Here is a 23,859-nt window from a genome sequence, read left to right as displayed (position 1 = left end):
AACGCATCATACAAAAGTCCTACTGTGCATGCGCACCAACGGGTCGGGCCGCGGCATCTCTTATAACAGACATCCATCCGATCTCATGCCCCACACTGCACCGACCCGACAATCCAATCTCAATGCCCCACACTGCACCGTCCTGGCAATGGCACATAGCTATGAAATGCACAGTGGGCGTGCGCGTGGGGGTAGGGAATAGGATTGTCCCATTGTCAGGTCGGTGCAGTGTGGGACATGGAGATCGTATGCATGTTTGTTATAAGAGATGCCGCGGCCCGACCCGTTGGTGCGCATGCGCACTAGGACTTTTGACTGACTCGTTGCCGTGTTATCAAAATTCCCTACCTAGTCCGTGCATGCGCAGTATGACTTGTGACGCGGCTACAGCTGTTGCATGACGAAGCCACAGCTGATCCGCAACCGGAATTGACAGAGGTATGGTTTTCTGATAGGGTATGGTATTCTGACAGAACACCGGTCTTTATTACAGGAAGCTCCTGCACAAAGGTAAACAATATTTACTTATCCTGGAGTTCAGCTTTAAAATCCTTGACAAGTTTTTTTGTTTTCTTTTCGTTTTTTTTGCTGTCAGTGGCCCATTGGGGAGATATTCCTTTGCATATTGCCTCAAGACACATCAGGAAGTAAGAGGAGATCTCTCAAATATGAGGGAAACCCCCTATTATGGCATGGGTTGAGGGGCTTTAGGCCTGTGTCGATAGCATACGGTTGCCATCAGTTTGAGATGCTTCAGAGATATTTCAGAATTGATTGATAGATGAAGTTGACATGCATTTTACCTCCCTCTGACCTGCATTTCACCTGCTTAAAGCTGGTTTTACATTCCAATAGACTGCTATGGGAGCACAAAACCCATCTAACATGAAAAAGAAAAACTGTTGACACAGACCCTTAGACATGTGTCACTGGAGCAAGTGTCCCTATTAGATTTCCCCTCTATTTCTGACCCAATGACATCCCCAAAATGTGGTATTTTCCCGAACTTTCAGTTTCAGTGACAAAACCGAGTCCAAAACTATTTAATCAATGATAGTCATGATAATAGAATACAGAATCCAGATTTTAGAGACAGCTCTCCATCAACCGGAGTATCCTCAGGGGTCCCAGAGTAATCTAAAGAATGTGAGAAGGATAGGAGAACCAAGGATATACAGTATGTAAATCATTATTGCACACTGCAGACACAACAAAAACCAGCCAGGTTTCAGGTGTTCGCTTGTCCCCTTCATCAGGTCTAAGGAATGTATACAGAGTCATAAGCCATGTGAGAAAAGCATAATGCTATTCATAAAATAAAATTAATAAAAGCGTAAACTCTCATGACCTCATTATACTGCAAATGTATAGATTATTAAGAGCATCAAAAATATATGTAAATCATTATTGCACACTGCAGAAGGTCACAACAAAAGCCAGCCACGTTTCAGGTGCTCACTGGTCCCCTTCATCAGGGCAAGTAATGTATACAGAGTCATAAGTCCTATGAGAAAATCACAATGCTACACATAAATTAAAAATCATGAAAACGAAAAATCTCATGACCTTATTATACTGCAAATGAATAGATTTTTATACCTGCACATAATATTTTACATACATGAATGCTACATATAAATAAAGAAATTAATGTTACATATGAATCGCCTATGCATGCATTAGAATACAATAAAAGTACCCTTAAAACTCTCATAAACACTTTAATCAATGGCACTGAATTTCCTTTTCCATAAAGCTTTAGTTTTGATCAGAAATCACAAAAAAATGAGTCAATCACAAGAAAAAAAGTTCAGCACTGTACACAGTAAAAAAGTTTTACCTGCATTATAATCTCATATAACAATATGATTATACATATAAACATGACTTTCATTATTTTACACCTCCTATAAAAATAAACACCGCCATCACATTATGTTGGATGCCAATAGAGTCTCTGACATCCAGTTCCATGCTACTTTATCCATTTGAGTACCTTAGAAGTGGGAGATATGCCATAAAAACCTCAACAAAGTATTTAGGACAAATCTCCTATGTTCTGTTCCTCCCTCCCTGCCATGGCAGCCCTGCTCCAAATACAGCAATCCCTGCCTATGAAAATGACAGTTGAGAAATGCTATGATTTAGGGCTGGTTCACACTACAGCGCACAGATCTGTATAAAGTACAGCAGACACAACTTTCAAAATGCATGATCTAACAGAGAGCAGCACATTCTTGTGTGGTGTAGGAAGCGTGCACAGAAACGCGTTAACGCCTGTTATGCCTAAGGCAATCCATCCACTTGAATAGACTGCCCTAGGCGTGATGCCTGTTAACGCATGAAAACATGTAAAAAAACGCAAGCAGGATCACGGGTTCTCACTACGCTCAGATGTGAATACAGCCTTGGTCTCCAAATTGCAGGAATGAAGAGAGCGGGAGGAATTGATAGTTTGGCAAAAGAAGACAACTAGGCAAGGCTGATACCACTCAGTACACAAAAAGATCATTTTGTTAAAGTGGAACTTAGGGTCGTTTTTTACTTATCCTTCCTCCATCAGTCCTGTCTACCCCCAGACCTGGCATCCTCTCCTGTGTGTTGGTTTTCAGCCATCTTCATTGGCTGGCGCAGGATGACATCACTAAAGCGCATGTGCAGCAGCGCGTCATTGAATGGCTTTGTTTACATTATGTGTTAGTATACGATGGATACTAGCACATTATAGCTTTACCTTGCAGGCTACAAAAACAAAAATTGTTTACGTTAAACACTGCAATATTACTCAGGATATGTGTTCAATATAAAGACTTTCCCTTTAAATGAAAGTTTTATGTTACTGCTTTGTATGTGAGTTATATTAATTCCATAATGTTTGCTGGTTGTAATCTTTATATGGATTCCAGGAGTTGTCAGCCATTTGGGACTCTGCGCATGCTCCCAGCGTGGCGATGTTATGCACGGAATGGATAGAGATGACTGCTGACTACCTCATTGACATGACCCAGTGGCGCGCCTGCACAGCCACAGCTAACACTGTCCCTTCCATCCCAGGCCGGGGTATGTAAATACACTGCAGATGTGAGTTTGTTATTGTATGACGTGAATTCCTGGGACACTTTCTGTTTCGCCTGCGTTTGCTTCACCCCAGAGAACGGTTGCGTAAGCTCAAAAAAAGCAAAAATAGAAATGATGTCCTTGCCAAAATTAAGACTTCACATTTCCTTAGAAATGACTTTTATAAACTTTTTATGGAATTAAACAGATTAGACTATCCGTCCGGGGTTAAATCTTATGTAAACTCATGCAATACCAAGCACTCTATCATAGAGCTAAAACATTTCTGAGTCAAACGCTACTAAAAATGCTATTTACTATAAAATTTCATTTTTTTTTTTAAACTGGTCACATGATCACATGAGCTACCTGCACATCACTCTTTCCATGTGCAGGGGGCGTCGTTTATAATCTGGATGCGGACAGCAACTCCGCTGCTCCATACCACTTTTATAGCCTGTCCTCTGCTAGTAACTGCTGTCAGTCAGGGGAGGACTGGGCCAGGGCCCAGGGGGCAGGGGGGCACTTGCCCCCTGGGCCGCTCATATTGCCCCGAAAAAAGGCTGCACCGCTTCTGCCACAGACATGCCTAAAGGATTCCTGGTGAAGGGAAATAAAAAGTCCCTGCCGCTGACCTACTGGGTGTGGGTTGAAGACAAGGACAGAGCACAGGCCTCCCCCAGCATGGATGGTGTAAACTGTGTCTGAACAGAGGCCGGTTCCATGTCCCACTGGAGACTCTTCTTCCCTGGCCAGCCCCAACCGAGCTGTCCTGCTGGCCAGGCCAGTAACCCGGGTTCGGCCGGTGAGTAGAGAGTATCTGGAGTGGAGCTTCAGCCTGGAATGGGGGTCAGGAGGGGGGCCAAGTTGCTGCATCATGGGCCTCTGGTTTATACTTGCCCCCTGGGCTGAAAGTTACCAGTAAGCCCCTGTGATATACTGTCAGTGAAGCGGAGAGAGGACACATCAGCCACGCTGACTAAGGGCCCCTTCACACTTTTGTGTTTTACGTGCGCAACAATGCAAAATCAGAGCACACTAAAAGCACATGAAAACTAGTCACCATTATGATGCTCTTGCTCTTCACATAACTGCATTGTCATTTTGTGAAAAATCGCGTCCCATTAAAGTCAATAGAAATGCATGCAAAATATGCCGAAAATGCAATATGTGCTTTAATTGGTGCGGTTTTCAAGTCACTTGTTTATATGCAAGAAGAAAATAAAAACAAAATGCATGTAAAACACACCTTTCACTGCGTATCATTTAAAAGCAGTGAAATCACATTAGCACAGGCGTAGTTTACGCATTTCATGTTTACTCATTATCTTACTGGTAGGTTAGTAAGTGCTAAGCACAGTGTGAAACGTGTAAACTGTGCCTCCTCCCCCCCCCTTGTGATTTCACTGCTGTCACAGGCCAACGCACATTTTGGTGCCTCATATGTTAGACCTATTCCTGGGTATATTTGGCCCGATGATTACAAAATTCACGCCAATTTTTCCCTATCAGCTCTATACCACTCTTCACTCTGGTCACCCGTAAAACATAATAACTGGTAATTGCGCAGTCATACAACGCTCTATCCAAACCAAATTTATGTAATTTTTTTCACAAAAAAGAGCTTTCTTTTGGTGGTATTTGATCACCACTGGGTAAAAAAAAGATTTAAAAAATCTAATTTCTTCATAAATGTTGGCTAAAACGTCTTTGATAAAAAAAAAATCCCAATAAGTGTATATTATTTGGTCTGTGTGAAAGTTATAGTGTATACAAACTATAGTATATACAGTATATACATTGGAATTTTTATTATTTTTATACTAGTAAAGGTGGTAAACAGCGACTTATAATGAGACTACGATATTGTGGCAGGCAATCTGACACTAACTGAGGTTGGGTGGGAACTGGCTAACTGCCACTGACATCACCATTGACAGTAATACAGTGATCAGTGCTAACACTATATACTGTCACTGTATTAATGACAGTGACTGGGAAGGGGATAGCATCTAGGGAGATTAGGTAGTTAAATGTGTGCCTAATAAGTGTGTAATGTGTGTATTATGTGCTGCTTTTACTAACAGATCACTTTGTTTCTTATCCCTGCTTTGCAGGGATAAGAAACAGAGAGATTGTTCCCTCTGTACAGAGCCTTGTGTTGATTGTCAGCACAGGGACTGAACACAGCCAATCAGCAGGTCCCACCCATGATTTATTGGCCGAAACTTGCTGACAGACTCCCGCTGTGTACAATCACAGCGGGAGTTAGCGTGCGCCATAAACCTGGAAGCAGGCAGCAGTGCATGTGTACATACATGGCTTTGCCTGCGTGGGCTGACTGTCTGCAGTACATTGCAGGCTGGAAGTCCCCAAGTGTTAATGTAACTTTTTATTTATATTTGTTGACTTTGCTCTGGGAAAAGGTTGCCACCGTCCCTTTTCACATAGTTTGATAAAGGATTTTGCCGGCAACCAACCAACAAGTCACTGTTCATAAAAAACGTTCTTTTTTTTTTACAAAACTATTAAAAAAATATAATATACAAATATTGTAAGTATATACTTACAATATGTGTATATTTTTTAAAGGGTAACTAGATTTTCGTGGGGGAAAAAATAGCAAATAATGAAAAAACAATATAGTGTATACAATTGCGACACAAATCATATTGTAATTGAATGTTATTAAAATTGACCTTTCCTTTTCAATCTGCGGCTGTTGTAAATTTATGAAAATGCAATGCAATATGGCTACCTGGAGCTGTTCTGTACACAGAATGTTTACTGACCACACATAATTTCCTGCTTGTGTGATTGGCTCACCAATTTTCCCAGAAATCTGCCTAAGATACATGTCAGATTTCTGGCATCCCCTGCAACAAAAATGTCATTTTTTGTGAGATACTCCCAATAGGAACACGTCTAAAGGGATGCAGGCCCAGCAGCTTTCCTCATTAGAGCCCTGCAACTGCCACAGCTGGTTAATAATTATGAAACCACTCCCATTAGACCCACTCAGCACAGAGGAACAAACAATGATTTCTTCAGAATAACAAAAGGTAGGAATCTGCAACAAAGATCACCCAGAGGGGAATGTTTTTTTCTCAACAAAAATGGAGTTTAATATTTTGTAATAAAAGATTTTAATGAACAGCGACTGTTTGGTTGGTTGCCGGCAAAATCCTATAGAGGGTTTAACAAACAAAAAACGATGTAACGTTTTTATTCTCCTTGTAGTATGAAAGAAACACATAAAAAAGTAGCCATAACTTCCACAGGGCTCGTCTGCAAAAATGAAAGGAAACACCTTCTATACGATCATAACTATAACACAGTAATAACTTTTGGAATCCAATGTTTCCAATGTAAAATTACAGTTGGAAATACGTAAGTCTGCTTACTGGTAACACACAAACTTGGTAAGAGAAGAACAAAGTTGATCAGCAAGATCTTTTCTGGCTAAAAAAATTATAGCTATGTTAACCCCGGCTAGTTCTCTGACTCATGTTGTATTTTTTTCTTAATAGTTGAGAAAAACTCGTCAATGACGATTGGACTTTATTGCTCTCGAATGTTCACATTTGTTTGTCTTTTCACGATTGTAAGTCCCCGTTCACACTAAGGCGACCTGGTCGCCTCACAGGTCGCCGTAGGTCGCCTTCCATAGAGAAGCTGTGGACCCGTTCTAATAGGAGCGACACAAGTCGCTCCGACTTAGAAAAAGGGTCCGGAGCTTCTTTGGGGCGACCCGGAAGCGACCGCCATAGACTTCAATGTTATGAAGTCCGTGGCGGCCGCTCCGAGGTCGCGGCGCGCTGCTCGCACCGTGATCTCGGAGGTCGCCCCTGGAAGTCGGATCGCGGCAATGTGAACTGGGCCTAACTCTTGTTAATACCAAATAAAAATATTTTGGAAAAAAAAAATTATATATTTTCAATCATATCTAAGAAACTAGAGCTAATGCAGTCTAGCCAATGCCAATTTCCTGACAGACTCCATGGCAGCACACGTATGGGTAGGCTCCGCCTCCTCTCCTACCCTATAGGACCCCACTCCCATAAATCTTTGCTCCTTACCAGGAGCCGTGTTCCTTTTTCGTCCTCCTCCTGCGAGAAGGAAGTCTTACCTTATAGGACGTCTATCGGTTTCAGGCGAGCTGGTGGCGTGTGGACCTTGTTGATGTCAGATGCCTCCTGTTTTATGTCCAGCAATCTCGATATTTATCGGGTGGACCCGGGCAATATTATTTTAAAATGCTGAAGATGCCGTAAATCCTGAATGAGAGGTGGGCTGCATTGATGGCCAATACGTCCTTGCTATTGAGCGGATAGGCCCTGGTGCCCTGTCACACACGCATGAATTCATCCAGGCCTGAGACTGTTCGTTTATCGTCATGGTGGTAAAGTATAAAACTTTCTTTTGGTTTCATTGTATTTCCTGTTTGTGCGGTGGAGCGCTCCTGCGTTCCAGATCGTCGCTTAGGCTCCTCCCCCTGCCTCGCTGGACCTTCAATTGGTTGTCCAGGATGAGGCTTGGCCCTGGTATCGTCTGCGCATGCGCGCGCATCGCTCCCGATCTCCTATGACGATATTGCGTCGTTTGGGGCGTGGCTTTGCGGCGCCCGGGAGATTTAAGCAGCTGTCATTCCTGTTTACAATGGGATGTCTGCGGGCGTTGCGGTGGCTTCCCCGTGCTGTTTCTCTGCTCTTCAGCGGTGAGTCATGCTTTGATCCAGGTGCCATTTGGGGTAAAAGGGTTGGTGTGGAGACGAAAGTCAGTACATGTATGCTTACTTTCTTCCTGTGCAGGCTTTTGCTTCTATCTGCAAATGGATGCTTCACCACCCCCCGGTGGCCAGTCCCTGCGCAACAGGTGAGCTAGTTTTCTTAACCCTTACCTGCTTGCGTTGGCTGGTGGAATGGAGCCTAAGTGTGTTTTTCTTTCCCTATTTAGCCCTTTTAGGTCTGACCAACGCCCTATTTCTGGATCAAAGGATCGTTCTCCTTCAGCCCATCGGCATTCTTCATCAAAGTCTGGTCATAGGTCTAGCTCCAGGTCTAAACGACATGAGCACACTTCCAGTTCAGTCGCTCCGCGGCAATCCCGCCATTCTGACCGAAGTTCAGGGAAATCATGCTGGGGCTGTCGAGCCCATATCCCTGAGGATAGATCCCTATGTGATACCTGTTATTCCAGGGTTTTGAGGGAAAAGCAAGACACTGCACAACCAGTGGAGGCTATGGTCAGGCGGATTGTAAAAGAATCCCTTAGAGATTGGGATTCGAGCAGGCTTTCGGGTCACTCTTCAGAGGCTCCTGGTTTCCTCCCAAGGGATGAAGTGGAGCCAGGTACTTCACAACCAAGTCGTCTGTCAGAAGATTCTACAGACAGTGAAGATGATTTGGCAGACCAGAATGTAGGTTTTGAACTTGCTATGGTCCCACCGCTAGTTAAGGCGGTTAAGGAGGCATTAAAATGGGAAGATCCAGCTGAGTCCCCAGCTAAACAGAAGAAATACTTCAAACACCTCAAAAAAGAGCGTTCCCATTTTCCCCTCCTAGGGGAATTGGGAGAAATTATTACAGACGAGTGGCAGGGAGTTGAAAAGAGAAACTCTTTGTCATCTAAGGTCTCCAGAATGTATCCCTTTAAGGATGATAAGGTGAAACATCTAGACTCCGCTCCCACGGTGGATGCGGCCTTGATGAGGTTGGTGAAACACGTAACCTTACCATTGGAAGACTCAGTCTCATTCAAAGACGCTCTTGACAGGCGGATTGACACAGATCTTAAGAAGATTTATCTCTCCGCAGGTATGGCGTGTAAGCCGGCTCTGGCTTTGGCAGCCACATCCAAGGCAATGGAAGTCTGGGTAGACAGCGTGGAGGCTACACTTCAGACTGTCTCCGAAGAGGTGGCCAGGAGTTCAGCCATTCAGGAGTTGAGACTGGCAACGGCTTTCTTGGGTGAGGCATCCATTGATATAATCCGCTTGGCGGCGCGGGTCATGCTGTCCTCTGTCACGGCCAAACGCGCCTTGTGGTTGCGCCCCTGGTTGGCCGACCCTGCCTCTAAGCAGGCCTGGTGCAAAATTCCCTTTGAGGGTTCCTCCCTCTTTGGTAATAAACTGGACAGTGCTATTACCCGTGCCACTGGTGGTAAATCTGGTTTCCTTCCCCAGGATCGCCGGTTGATAGATCAGAGAAGACCTCAAAACAGACAAAATCCTGATCGTGCCAGAGAGGCCCGTTTTTACAGGCCCGGTCGTGAGTTCAGGAAGAACTGGAAGCGCCCTCAGTCTACAGGGCAGAAGTTCTCCAAAGGAAAATCTTCAGCAAGCCGAGAGGCGACGAAGTCTTTTTGACATCGAACCTGTCCAGACGGTGCGGGTAGGCGCACGCTTGCTTCAGTTTGCGCACGTCTGGGCAGCCTCGATCGAAGATCAATGGGCCGTCAGAACCGTATCACACGGACATGTGTGGATTTTCGACAGAAGCCCTATTCTTCGCTTCATTCCTACGGCCTTACCCCGTTCAGAAGAGAAGAAGTCAACTCTTCTTACATATGTAGAATCCCTGGTTGCCCAGGGTGCAGCAGTGCCTGTCCCAACCGAGGAACGGTTCCAAGGCATCTACTCTCCGCTCTTCATGGTCTTGAAGAAAAGCGGCTCTTGGAGGCCGGTTATAGACCTAACACACCTAAACACCTTCATCAAGAAAGAGAGGTTCAGGATGGAAACACTTTTTACAATTCGGCAAGTGGTACAGCCAGAGGATTGGATGATATCCATAGACTTGAAAGATGCCTACTTTCACGTCCCAGTCGCAGCAGAAATGCAAAAATTTCTCCGATTCGCAGTGGGTCAGGTGCATCTTCAATTTACCTGTCTCCCTTTCGGGCTTACCACATCACCTCGAATCTTTTCCAAAATCTTACTGGCTGTAGTAGCCCTGATCAGAGCAAAAGGGATTCGTCTTTACCATTACTTGGACGACTTGCTCCTTCTGTCAGAACATCAGGATCAAATTCTGCTTCACAGATCTCAAGTAATTTCCACCCTTCAAGAGTTCGGGTGGCTCCTGAATTTGGAAAAAAGTCATCTGGAACCCACGAAGTCGTTGGTCTTCCTAGGGGCCCTCTTCAACACTTCCAGAGGCACTATCTCCCTTCCATTAGAGAAGATTCCGACAATTCGCAACAGGATTCGTCCGGCGTTATCAGCCTCTCATCTCCGGGCATCCCAGTGCATGAAGATAATTGGGACCATGGTTTCCACGGCTCCCATGGTGAAGTGGGCACAGTGGAAGATGAGGCCCTTTCAGATGGGATTCCTCCAACAATGGAATTTCGAGAATCCAGAAGTCCTCATTCGGATAACTACGTCCATGAAGGACAGCCTAACCTGGTGGCTTCAGCGAAAGAATCTTTTAAACTGCCATTCAATCGTTCCAGCGTCCTGGTTGGTCATGACCTCGGACGCCAGCAGGACGGGATGGGGAGCGCATTGCCTGTCGGAGGTGGCCCAGGGCAGATGGGACTTCCCTACATACGGGGTGGTCTCGAATGTGCTGGAGCTTCGGGCAGCGTTCTGTGCTCTCCAGGCCTTTCAGCATCTGGCGACCGATGCCTCGGTCCTCCTAAGACTGGACAATACGACAGCCGTCGCCTACATCAAGAGACAAGGGGGCACCCGCAGTCCTTCTCTTCTGAAAGAAGTGAAACCTATTATGGATTGGGCTCAAAGACATCTGTCCAACTTGTCAGCCGCCTATCTTCCGGGTGCCCAGAACGTCCAGGCAGACTTCCTCTCGAGGTCTGCTCTGGACAACAACGAGTGGTCACTCCATCCAGAGACCTTCATATGGGTCATGTCTCTAGGTTACCATCCAGAGGTAGATCTGTTCGCATCTCCAAGCAATGCCAAACTGGAGAGATTCTACACGAGGTGGCGTTATCCCCAGGCCTACGGGGTAGACGCCCTGACGGATCATTGGAATTTTCAAACGGCCTATGCGTTTCCTCCAGTGCCAGTCATCTTCAAGTTTCTTCACAGACTCAGGACAGAGAGAGTGCAGATCATAGCGATTCTTCCCTTCTGGCCAAAGAGACCGTGGTTTCCTCTGTTGCTCCAGCTGAGCTGTCGGGACCCGATACCTCTGCCAGTCAGGCCGGACCTTCTGTCCCAAGGGCCTATTCTTCACCCCTGCCCAGCACAGCTTCATCTCATGGCATGGCTGTTGAGAGGGAAAGATTGAAAGCGCTCGGTTGTCCAAACGAGGCAATCGCTACAATGATGAGTGCCAGAAGACCCGGCACGAACAAGGTCTATGAAAAAATCTGGTCCAAGTTTAAGGATTATGTGGATAGCAGATCTAGCTCTGTCTCTGACCCAGGAATCCAGGATATTTTGGGCTTCCTCCAGTCCGGTCTGGACCTGTCATTGGCAGTAAGTTCCCTTCGGGTCCAAATTTCAGCCATTTCGGCCTTCACTGGGACTGCATGGGCGAAACACTCCCTGGTTCGCCAGTTCTTCAGAGGCGCTACTAGGTTAAGACCTCCTAGAAAGCCCAGGTTCCCTAAGTGGGATCTTCCTACGGTCTTGGAGTTTCTTTCCTCACTCACCTTGAATCAGAAGGATCCATTCTTCCTTAAAAACATCTCCATGAAAACAGCCTTTCTGGTGGCTATTACTTCGGCCAAACGGGTTTCTGAACTCGGTGCCTTGGGTTACAAGGAACCATTCCTTACGTTTTTCCCTGATCGGGTAGTATTGGTTCCGATGCTTGGCTCCAATCCGAAAGTAATGTCGGTATTCCATGTCAACCAGGAAATTGTCCTACCCACGTTCAAATCTCAAGATGAAAATTCTGTCCATCCTTTGGACGTGGGGGAAACTCTTCGGCTATATCTGGAGACTACAGCTCCTTTTCGCCAGTCAGACCATCTTTTTGTCCTCATCTGTGGAAAAAACAAGGGCAAACAAGCTTCCTCAAGATCTATAGCAAGTTGGATAGTTCAGACCATCCAGTGGGCATATAAAGCCAAGGGACTGGCTCCTCCAGAGGTGGTGACAGCTCATTCCACTAGAGGGATCTCTACGTCGTGGGCAGCTTCTCTTCATGTAGCTCCTGACGTGATTTGCAGAGCGGCTTCTTGGTCATCAATTCATACCTTTATGTCGCATTACTGTGTTGAACCGGCTTCTTTATCTTCGGTCAACTTTGGTTTAAAAGTCTTGTCTGTTGACGGTGCAAATTAAACCTTTTTCTGTTAAACCAGCAGTTACCCGCCCGGGTGTGTATGGCTAGTTATTTCCCATACGTGTGCTGCCATGGAGTCTGTCAGGAAAACGGAAAATTTATATCAATACTTACCGTAATTTTCCTTTCCTGATGGACTCCATGGCAGCAGGAGTCCCCTCCCATCTGCTGGAGTAGTTCTAGTTATGGAACACGGCTCCTGGTAAGGAGCAAAGATTTATGGGAGTGGGGTCCTATAGGGTAGGAGAGGAGGCGGAGCCTACCCATACGTGTGCTGCCATGGAGTCCATCAGGAAAGGAAAATTACGGTAAGTATTGATATAAATTTTCCGTTTTTCTGAATCAGCGCCACTGTAATAACCCCAAAAACAGACCTAAATATCTAAAAAAAAAAATTGAATCTGAGGAGTGCAGCTGTCCGGATTCTTTTGTCTTCATGCCAAAAATGCATTGTGTGCTTTGGGGAATACGCTTCGGCTTCATGCACACTGCGGCTTTTATAAAAGTCTTTTCCTGGCAGGGGAAAAGCAGCTTCAAAAACACACCTAAGTTGTCTTTTTGCAAACGCATTTAGGCACGTTTAGGAGTGTAAAGTGCTTGGGTGTTTTTTTTTATTTTATTTTATTTTATTTTATTGACCAGAGTATTAATTTATTCAGGACATTGAAATGAAAAATGCGCAAGTGTTAAATGCACCTATCTCATAGAGCAAATTTACACTACAACGCAGAGCGGCAGGGTCAATTCACCACTCCGGCCGCTCTGCGTTGGTGGCTGCACTAGGGAGCAATGCAGTGCAATTCGGGCCAGTGTGCTGCAATACAATGCAGCATGTCTGTATTCTATCGCAGAACCAGGCTACGTTGCAGAGAGAATGGGACACATAGGAAACAATTGTTTCCTGGGTGTCCTTGCGGTGACAGACATACGTATATATATATATATATATATATATATATATATATACGTATATATATTTTATATATATATATATATATGTATATATATATACACACACTCGGCCAGACACCGCCGAGATACATCGCTGGATCCCGGTGACAAGGTAAGTAACCACGCTTTCAGGATCCAGCAATCTTCCTAGCGGTACCTCGACTGTGGCTCTGGGTTACCGCTTTTGGCCCTGAAATTACTCCCCGAGCCACGCTAGGAAGATTAAATGCCTATAGTATGCATGGACACAGGGATTGATTTACTAAAACTGGAGAGTGCAAAATCTGGTGCAGCTCTGCATAGAAACCAATCGGCTTTCATTATTTTTTTTGTCAAAGTTTAATTGGACAAGCTGAAGTTGGAAGCTGATTGGTTACCATGCACAGCTGCACCAGATTTTGCACTCTCCAGTTTGAAGCCTGGTACACATGATGAGATTATGGGACGAATAATCTTCCATTGTTTTTTTTCTGCATGCTAGTCTCATTTCGAAAATGAAAAACTTAACTTACGAAAATCCTTCTACAACAGAATACAACTTTGGAAGTAAGGTAATGTGTTGAATTGTTTTATAATGTATTCTTTCATTTCTGAGCATACGTAGTCTTGCTCTTACGTTTCTTTTCGGACAAAAACTGTACAAATTAAATGAAAATCGGACGTTGTGTTTATTTCTGATAAACATTTTCTAGTCCGCACCTTCAAGTTTTGTTGTCCAAAAAGTCGGAATCAGTCGTCGAAAGCACTATACTAATGATCGGATAATTGGCCGATCGTTCGTTGTAAGAAATTTGTTTTCCCGTTTTCTTATCATGTGTATGGGCCTTTAGTATGTCATCCCTATAGGCCAGTGATGGCGAACCTTGGGACCCCAGATGTTTTGGAACTACATTTCCCATGATGCTCATGCACGCTGCAGTGTAGTTGAGCATCATGGGAAATGCAGTTCCAAAACATCTGGGGTGCCAAGGTTTGCCATCACTGCTATAGGCTAACATAGAGGGGAATTTAGAGGCAGAGACAATAAAAGCGTAAACATCTGTAAAAGCAGCGTTTTTCAGCTTAAGTGTACATTAGGCCAATAAAGTCTTTCCTCCACTTTTAAAAAAGGAATAATGTGCACATTAACATGCATCAGTGCACAATTATGTGAATAAGTGCATGTAAAAGTGCAAGCAATAACTCATGTTATAACAAGCACATACAGGGCCGGATTAAGAGCATCATGGGCTTGGTGCTGAGGATTTTGAAGGGCCTTAAGGGCCGTGCCTTGGCATGCACCCAGAGGAGGAAGGGTGCAGCCATGCATGCCTAATTCCACATGGGATGCTGTCTCTGAAGCCCATAAACACATCCATGCATCGGCAACTGTCCCTCCTTGTCCGGCCTTCGTGCTGTGTGGGGAGGTTCTGAGGGAGCTGCCTGGGAAACAGAGCATAGAAGCCAGACTTCTGTGTTTACAAGTGACAGAAGAGCGGTAACAGTGAATATGGCCAACCCGGGGCCTATATAAAGGTAGGGGCCTGGAGCTGCAGCTCCAATAGCCCCTACGTTAATCTGGCCCTGAGCACATAGGCATAAAAGGGCCCCAAAATGTATAGTCATAGAGAATGTGTAAACAGATTACATTTTTTGCTCTACAATTTGTAAAAAGTTTGTAAAGCTTTTATTGTGTAAACTAACAAATAAAACTTTGAAACTCATGGAACATATTCTAAAATATTTGAAATTCAAGGGCAAGATGATTTTCTTACAACTAATGGCATACAGCTGTAAATGATTAGAAAATAAATATTTTGATTGGCCTATCTTTGCACAGTTAGGAAAGACCACATTTGTAAAATTGGTCACAGTTGCCCAGCAGGTTATGTTTTGGACTAAAAACAGTTTTTAGATATTGGACCAAAACTGTTGGGGCTTATAACAGGTTTGATAAGAAGGACTTTTTTTCTACCTGTGCAGTCCACGACATCAGGGCATCAAATAATCTTAATGCTCTGTGATTACAATAGCACAGCAGTCATTAGTAGGAAGTGATAATACGGAACAGATTTGAATATATGAAGTCACTTTTCCACAACGTGGTGGAGTAAGTATGACATAATGCCAAATAAATAAATAACACAATAGATCTTAGTGCACTTACCACTTTTGGCCTCTGCTCAATCGTTTGAAGGAAGGGAGTGCTTTGTTCTGGGGATCTTTCAGGATCACTGGAGACATCATCCTCGGATTCATCCCAAGAGGAAGAAAATCCAGTAGAAGAAGCGGACGAAGAGGATAGTTTTCGGGGATAAGTTGTCGGGTCGGTGCTAGGGCTATTAAGGTCCACATTGCTATCACCATCCTCCCCGTGGTCAGTGACTATGACAGCAGGAATGGGAGAGGTCAAACCATATAGGTTAGACTTGCAGGTGTCCTCTAATGGAGAGAAAGTGTTGAATAGCTTACTGGGGGTAACTACTGAAGAGCAAGTGTTGAATTGAGGCACAGTATTTGTTACATTGTTAGTTCTACAAATGTCCTTTTCGCCAGTGGTCACAATTGAAGAAGTTGTTGGAACCACCGTTGGAGCTGTTGAAACCACTGACTGACTTGTAGATGATGGTGGCTCTTCTTTTTTGGTCCAAGAAGGTCTTCTTCCCCAGTCCTGACCAAATGTAAACACAGTCTCTTCTCGCCTTGTATGTCGTAGAGGGGAAGGTGACCTGCTGCCCAATCGAGGGCTTCGAAGTATTGGGGAATTTGGACTATTTTGGGCTTGAATATGAGCTTCAAACAGTCCAACCACCTGATTCACTTGAACATTCTGAAGCTCACGCTGTATCCGTGCTATGCGCCTTTTGTCCTCGGATTCGGTGTTTGCAGTCCCTGAGCCATTACCATGTCCTGACCCTAAAAATGTCCCCAAACGTGAGTCTATCACCGAAACTGCTTCTCCAACATAACTACCCTGAAGTCGAAGCGGCGAAGGGCACCTCCCAACTCTTGGCAACCTTGGTGACTGTCCATCTCTGCCATTCCAACTTGGGCTGCGACTTCTTGACGTAGTCCGTTCTCCTGGCTCAGGAAAAATAAAAGAAGAAGACGAACCATTGTTTCTAGGAGAGTTTGCAGGAGTAGATGGTCCTGGGCTGTAGAGTGGCAGTGGTGGACTGACCAACAATGGACAATAAGTGCTCCGTCTGTCCGGCACAGGCAGCACAGGTCTCTGGCAACTTGGGCTCGTCTTTGTCACACTGCCCGACTTCACATTGCTGTTATTCATTATCACCAAGCTATTCAAGGCATAGCAATACACAGCCATAGTCCTGTGATAAGAGGAGCTAGAGGTGACAGAGGTACTGAGCACCAGGAGCTCACGATCTGTGATCCCAATGACTTCTTGTCTTCCAGGACAGCAACATAGCTTTTGAAGGTATGCAGACGAGAAGTGAGCTGGGCTCCTGCCCAGACCTCCATAAACAAATTATCTGTAAATGAAAAGAGAGGGAGGGAGGGAGAGAGAGAGAGAGACATGTAAATGATTGAGTACTCACTTTGGGTTCTATCTACTTTGACTAAGAGAGAGGTCATTACAATTTGGCAGTGACAAGGACAAGAAGAGCTCATGTGATGTCATCTGCACGCATGGGAGACCTGTCATTTGCATGGACCTGCCCAGAGTTTAATACCTGTGCTGTAAACAACAAGCAAAGTCAGATGGACGAGAACAGACTTGCAGAAGCATGCTACGAATGTGAGATTTCTGTTCTATGTAGTAACTACTCTGAAACATGTGTATGTGTATTCTATCCACAATTATCTTATCTGTGTTATGGAGACTAATGCCACGTACACACGTGCAGATTATCTGAAGACTTTTGTCTGCAGATTTACCTTTTCTATGTAGTGCAAGGGCCTGCCGGATTGCATACAAATTGAAAGTGTTTAGGTTTGACATCATATTATATGGTTTTGGTAAGTCTGCAGACAAAAGTCTTCAGATAATCTGCACGTGTGTACGGGGCATTAGAATAGATATAAACCCTAACTCATAAACACTTGCCTTTTTTCCACCTTTCTTATCCTTTGTTGAATAAATGTGCTGTAGATCCCGTGCAACCTCTTTGCATCAACTTCTTCTCTACATGCACTCCAGCGATGGCTGCCTGGCATTTCACAGGGTGGGTTTTCTGATGAGAACAAGAATTGACCATGCCTGCGTAATGTGTGTTGAAACGACCAGTAATAATCTTTACCAGGCACTTATGTAACAGGTGGCACAACTGCGCAACGGGCACAGACTGCTGTCACTCTATAACAGGAAGTACTGGAACAAGGGCATTCATAGCAGGTTTACAATGTGGTATTTTAATGAAAGTCGAAGACCTAAAAATGTTGAATATGTTCTCTGTGCTGTACAGTAAGCTGTACCCAAGGACCATTAGTGCAAGGATCTCCCTGCTTTTGCTTCATCCATTCTGTGCATCTGTACTTTCTCCACCTCTTCTGTTGTTTCTTGAACATTCCTCCACTAGTTATCATATCACCTCTACCAAGATGGCCTCCTCCACTCAGAACAAGGCATGCTAAGTGAGTAATGGAGAAAAGAACAAATGCAGGAATGCTACTGGCAATACTGGTTAGTCCAGCCTTTTCCATCCTTTTTAACACAGAGGAACCATTGATATATTTTTCTGGTCTCAGGGAACCCCTGCTAAAAATTAAAAATCTACAACTCATGACACATTAGTGTGACAGTCAGTGGGAAGAATGCTCCTTACTCTGGTCATCATTGGGAAGAATTACCCCCTTACAGATAGCTAAAAGGAACAATGGTGTCATTGGGAACTTATCTGAGAGGCAGAAATTGCCCATTGCTCAAGGAACCCCTAGCAACCTCAGGAGGAACCCTATGGTTTCACTCAGTGTTAATTTTGGCAGCAAATTTCAATTTAGTTTTAGTCTTAGTCTTAGGACTAAAATGGCATTTTAGTTTTAGTCCCATTTTAGTCTTCTGCAAGTGTTTTAGTTTTAGTCGTATTTAGTCGACTAAAACTCCAGTACATTTTAGTCGACTAAAACATCTTACATTTTAGTCGACTAAAACTCATTTTAGTCATCTATAATCGAATGGGTGTAGTTCAATTGTAATTTGTAATGCATTATTTAAGCATTTCTCTACAATTTCCAAACTCATTATATACTACTGCTGGTCCTGGAGTGAAAAATCGAATATGTTATTATTTATGGTACTAGGCTTTGAGCATGCACTAGCACAGCACTACACCAGTGTTAATTTTGGCAGCAAATTTAAATTTAGTTTTAGTTATAGTCTTATGACTAAAATGCCATTTTAGTTTTAGTCGTATTTTAGTCTTAAGGCTAAAATGCCATTTTAGCTTTAGTCGTATTTTAGTCATCTGAATTGTTTTAGTTTTAGTCTTATTTTAGTGGACTAAAATTTTGTTCATTTAGTAGACGAAAACGTTTTAGTCGGTTTTAGTCGACGAAATTAACACTGGTTTCACTGAACCCTGGTTGAGAAACCCTGGGTTAGTCTTTGCCCTCTGTCTTTTTGGGCAAAGCTTTAACAGTTCAGAGTTTAGCTCTACTTTAAACATAAGGTATCCAAAGCATTGTTCAGTACAGAAAATAAAAAAATGTTATCTGCACTGCTTAAGTCCACTCTACAACAGCATATTCCAGTTTCACATTTCTATAAAGTAAACCTGCCATTGGTTGCTATTGCTGGCCTCCTTCTGAAAATACTAGTTAGCTGGATCTCATGCTGATCTGCTGGATTTAAAGCTTTCTGATTTAAAGACCATAAACCAATGTACAGAAATTACGGTAACTCAGATTTCACTGGCTGCACACTTTGTTCTATAAAAGAGAAAAAGAGCTAGATCCAACCAGGCAATTAGCATTTTCCGATTGCAGCCCATGTATTTTTCTCATGAATAGCGTTCTTTACCGGGAACCTGTCTGAGCAGAAAATAGACCTGTCATTCTGATCCTTGCTTTGAAGACCTGGAACAAGTAAATAGCCAGTGAAGTCTGGAAAGTAGAAACTCCCTTTCCGCATGCTTGTTCCAGGGCAGTGACTCCCTGAAGGAAGGATCAGGGTGATTATTCTCAAGCCTGTACTTTTAAAGTTAGCTGCAGTGGGCCTTTAATTAGACATGCAGGGACTGCCTTAATCCGATTAGCTAACCTCCTAAATATCCCACCGTTATACAGCACAGTGCCATAAAAAACCTCCTTCGGTGCCACTTCAGGCATTGGTCTACTTCCTGTTTTGTAGGGGTGAGAAAGGAAACTCGAACTTTTGTACTTCCCCCTCTGCAGCAGAATAAACGCAATGGAAGAAAAAAAAAGTTAAATATCATTTGTGTGTACAAATACGTTTCCTGAATATGTACAATATAAAGTTCACTTAAAGTGTTACTAAACCCAGGACCCTGTATTAAATATATCTGGTTTCCCCACAGTACACAGAACATGGAAATGCAATTATTTTATTAAATATAAACTGCTAAATACCTTTTCTCATAAGCAGTATATAGCAGTCTTGTGACTTCTATCAGTGACTGGTTAAAGCTTGTAGAAGGAGTTTTTATTCTACTCTGACTATCCTATGAGGTAACATGTTCCCTGACCCTCTGTCTGGACAGTGCTGGTTGGCCCTGTGCTGATCACATGCACCAACAAGAAAAAAAAATCTCCAGCAATACACACTAAACTTAGCATGTGACTCCAAAGGCTTTGTCTTATCAGGAGATGGACTGGGAACAGTGGAAGAAAGGGAGGAACAGAAAGGACAGGGTCAAACAGCCTTTTTTTCACAATGCGGAGGATAAACCCCTTAAGTTCCACAGCGAGTATAACAAGCATGCTTTACTGCATATACAGACTGATTTTACTGTTGTGGCTTTAATAACACTTTAAAAGCAAAAACAAAACACGTATCTATGGCACCAAGTGTAGGGAGGAATGTTACAGGCATCCATCAGAATTAGGAATGCCACAGAGAGGTGCTGCAGCACCCAGGGAGCTGGGATCACAGACAGTATGGGAAATGATTGTGTATACTGCAGGAAGATTTAACCAAATGCATTTAGTTAAAAAAATATATATTTTATGTGTACGTAAAGCCAAAACTTTGTGGTACGATTAGGTTTTATCACTACATATAGGATAAGGAATAGAAGTGCCACTCCATTTAAAAAAAATCCAGAATTATATTTTAAGATTACCAAAGAAAAGCCAACTTCTATAACCATCAATTAATGGCTCATTCAGGCAGGTGCTGACCCCCTTTGTGTGTGCTGAGCCGCTGTCTTCTGCGCTTGCAATTACCTCGGAGCTGAACACAGGCAGCTCGTAGAAGTGGATGCATCGTCTGCACAGAAACAATCAAGGTAAAATTTGACATGAGTGCAGGAGCAGGTGCATGGATCTTTACACAGTGTGCATTCTGATCAGTGCACCTGTTCCTGCACCGATGTCAAGTTTTGACAATCTGCTGTGTCCATGCAGTCACTGTGTCTGTATCCACTTCTATAGGCTGACGGTTCCTGTTCCTGCACCGATGTCAAGTTTTGATGATCTGCTGTGTCCATGCAGTCACTGTGTCTGTATTCACTTTTATAGGCTGCCGGTTCCTGTTCCTGTACCGATGTCAAGTTTTGATGTGCTGCTGTGTCCATGTAGTCACTGTGTCTGTATAAACTTCTATAGGCTGCCGGTTCCTGTTCCTGCACCGATGTCAAGTTTTGACGTGCTGCTGTGTCCATGTAGTCACTGTGTCTGTATCCACTTCTAAAGGCTGCCGGCTCCTGTTCCTGCACCGATGTCAAGTTTTGACGTGCTGCTGTGTCCATGTAGTCACTGTGTCTGTATCCACTTCTATAGGCTGCCGGTTCCTGTTCCTGCACCAATGTCAAGTTTTTATGTGCTGCTGTGTCCATGTAGTCACTGTGTCTGTATCCACTTCTATAGGCTGCCGGTTCCTGCACCGATGTCAAGTTTTTACGTGCTGCTGTGTCCATGTACTCACTGTGTCTATATCCACTTCTATAGGCTGCCGGTTCTTGTTCCTGCACCAATGTCAAGTTTTTAAGTGCTGCTGTGTCCATGCACTCACTGTGTCTGTATCCACTTCTATAGGCTGCCGGTTCCTGTTCCTGCACCGATGTCAAGTTTTGAGGTGTTGCTGTGTCCATGTAGTCACTGTGTCTGTATCCACTTCTATAGGCTGCCTGCGTGCTGCCCAGAGAAGGATACAGACATAGAAGGCAGTGGGCAGGAGGGGTTTCAGTGGCCGTTTGAATGAACCCTAATGGTTAATATCTGTGTATCTATAAAGAATTTTACAAAATTGTTGCTAGAGTTCATTAACTTTTGTATTCTGAAAAAAATCGTTAATTATGCAAGTTTTGATACACTTTAACTTGAGTAATTTGCATAGATCAAATACTATAACTATGGGATGAATTTACTAAAGGCAAATAGACTGTGCGTTTTGCAAGTGCAGGTGCTACAAAGCTTAACCTAGTACACCTTAAGCCTACAAAACCTGCCAGCTCTGGTCAGAGCTGCTATACTAACAATCTGATGTTAGTACAGTGATCTCCCCTGCTGGGCTGTTGTGTTCTAACAGGGTGACTGAGAGCGCTGATTGGGAGTCGGTCGGCTGCTGGTTTTCCAAGCGGCAAAACGTCCGACTTCTGTCAGACCGGCTGACATATACACGGGCCGAATGTCGGCCGGGCGATGTCTCCCGAAACTCGGGCCGTGTGTACTAGGCATTAGTAAACAAGGGGAAGGTCTTCCGACTTCTGTCATCCAATCTTGTGCAAGGAAAAATGCTGTTTTTTTATTTTTCTTGAATTTGATTGGGTATCCTTTACAAAGTGAAGCTTCACCTCATTTACTAAGCTCTGGAGCAACTGCACTTTCAGAGCGCACAGTCTATTTGTATTTGGTAAATCAACCTTATGTCCTGTAGTTTGTGACGTTAAGATTCCATAAGGTTGATTTCCTAAAACTGGAGAGGGCAAAATCTGGTGCAGCTGTGCGTGGTAGCCAATCAGCTTCTAACTTTTGTCTGTTCATGAAAGCTTTGACAATAAAACCTGGAAGCTGATTGGTTTCTGTTCAGAGCTGCACCAGATTTTGCACTTTTCAGTTTTAGTAAATCAACCCCTATGAATCCCTATTAATTCATTCTTGTGATTACTAAGGCTCCATGTACACGGGACGTTGTAAATGGCCGTTTAGGAGCAGTTGAGTGTTTTTTTCAGAAGCCCCTGAACCCACCTGCATGTTATCTTATCTGTCCATGTACACCAGGGTCGTTTGCAGTCATTTGCAGGCAGTTGAGTTCAGGGACATTTTTTGGAATGCAATTATTTGCGTTCGAACGTGTGTTTCCCGGCGTTTCAAATGCAAAAACGCGACCGAACGCGACCGAACGTGGCCGAACGCGACCGAACGCGATGACCCGCGTTTAGCGTTCGCGTTTTTCCATTTTAAAGGGGAATCATTTTTTTGACCTCTAGGAACGGTTCTAAACGCAAACGCCCGCTAAACGCGGGTGCAAATGCGACCTAAGGAACGTTTCAAACGTCCTAAAAATTCAAGCATTCAAAGGGACTTTTAACAACGTCCCGTGTACATGGAGCCTAAGATGATACAAAATGCTGATATTAGAAGAACCTTCTACTAAGTGAATTAAACAGATTTTAATTTATAAATAATTGCTGCAAATGTGAAATGATTGCTTTTTCCTCTCTTCCTCTTTTATGCTTTCATATTCCTCCCACTATACTTTATAATAATGTAATTGTAATCTATGCAATAGTAATGTATTAATGTAATAGTATTTTAATATGATTTCAGATAAGATTGATTGTACTCATAGTTTCCATTAGAAATGCACTTTTCAATCCAGCTTTACACCTACTAAATGCACCACAGTTTACCATTGTTTATTCTATCCAAACTAAAAAAAAAAAGGTTTTGGCTTTACATACACTTTAAAGTGGTTGTAAGCTCATGGCATGAAATATGAACGAAGCATATCTTATTGTGTACTTGTCTCAATCCAGAGCTCTAAGTTTAATTTCTGTCTGCTGCTTTGTTCCTCTGCTATCAGCATGAGTCATTTCCGACAAGTCTTTCTGATACCAAAAGAAAATAGTGACGGGGGGATCTCTAGCACACTGCATGTGATTGACAGCCTCAGCTCCGTTCCTGTGTGCTGCGTGAAGGGGTGTCCCTTTCCTCCAATCAGTTCTCAAGACTCTTCTCACTCAGAGAAGCTGTATAAATTCTGCATTTTGAACAGCTCTGGATAACAGAGGGCTGCAGATAAACAGGTACAGCGTATGTAGGGGGATTTGTTGCAGCTCTGTTTTTCACTTGAGGCCGGTCACTTTACTAGGTATATGTAAGGATTTACAACCACTTTAAGGATTTGTTTAAATGTAAGCTAATGTAATTACCCAATATAGGGCTTATATAAGCTTTCAGTAATCACCTGCCACAACGAAACGTAGATTCATGGGAAAAGCCCACTTGGGATCAATCAGAGACACTG

The 23,859-nt window shown here is 43.7% G+C and overlaps 1 protein-coding gene across 3 annotated transcripts in view; it reads right to left on the bottom strand.

Moving 5' to 3' along the window:
• ITPKB (inositol-trisphosphate 3-kinase B) overlaps positions 1–23,859 on the bottom strand; it is a 185,358-nt gene that overhangs the window by 145,037 nt on the left and 16,462 nt on the right. For 2 of the 3 annotated variants that reach the window (XM_082252554.1, XM_082252556.1), the window contains exon 2: positions 15,418–16,744. In XM_082252554.1, coding sequence (XP_082108680.1) covers positions 15,418–16,578 — 1,161 coding nt within the window. In that variant the 5' untranslated portion in view covers positions 16,579–16,744. Of the gene's footprint in view, positions 1–15,417; positions 16,745–16,850; positions 16,904–23,859 lie in introns of those variants that run through there. The other variant, XM_082252555.1, reaches the window with a different exon arrangement.

This window comes from Pelophylax lessonae (genome assembly GCF_965119305.1).
Source record: "Pelophylax lessonae genome assembly, chromosome: 3".
NCBI classification, from domain to species: Eukaryota; Metazoa; Chordata; class Amphibia; order Anura; family Ranidae; genus Pelophylax; species Pelophylax lessonae.
The sequence above is the reverse complement of the archived record's forward strand: the minus strand, read 5'-3'. Positions and strand labels throughout refer to the sequence as shown.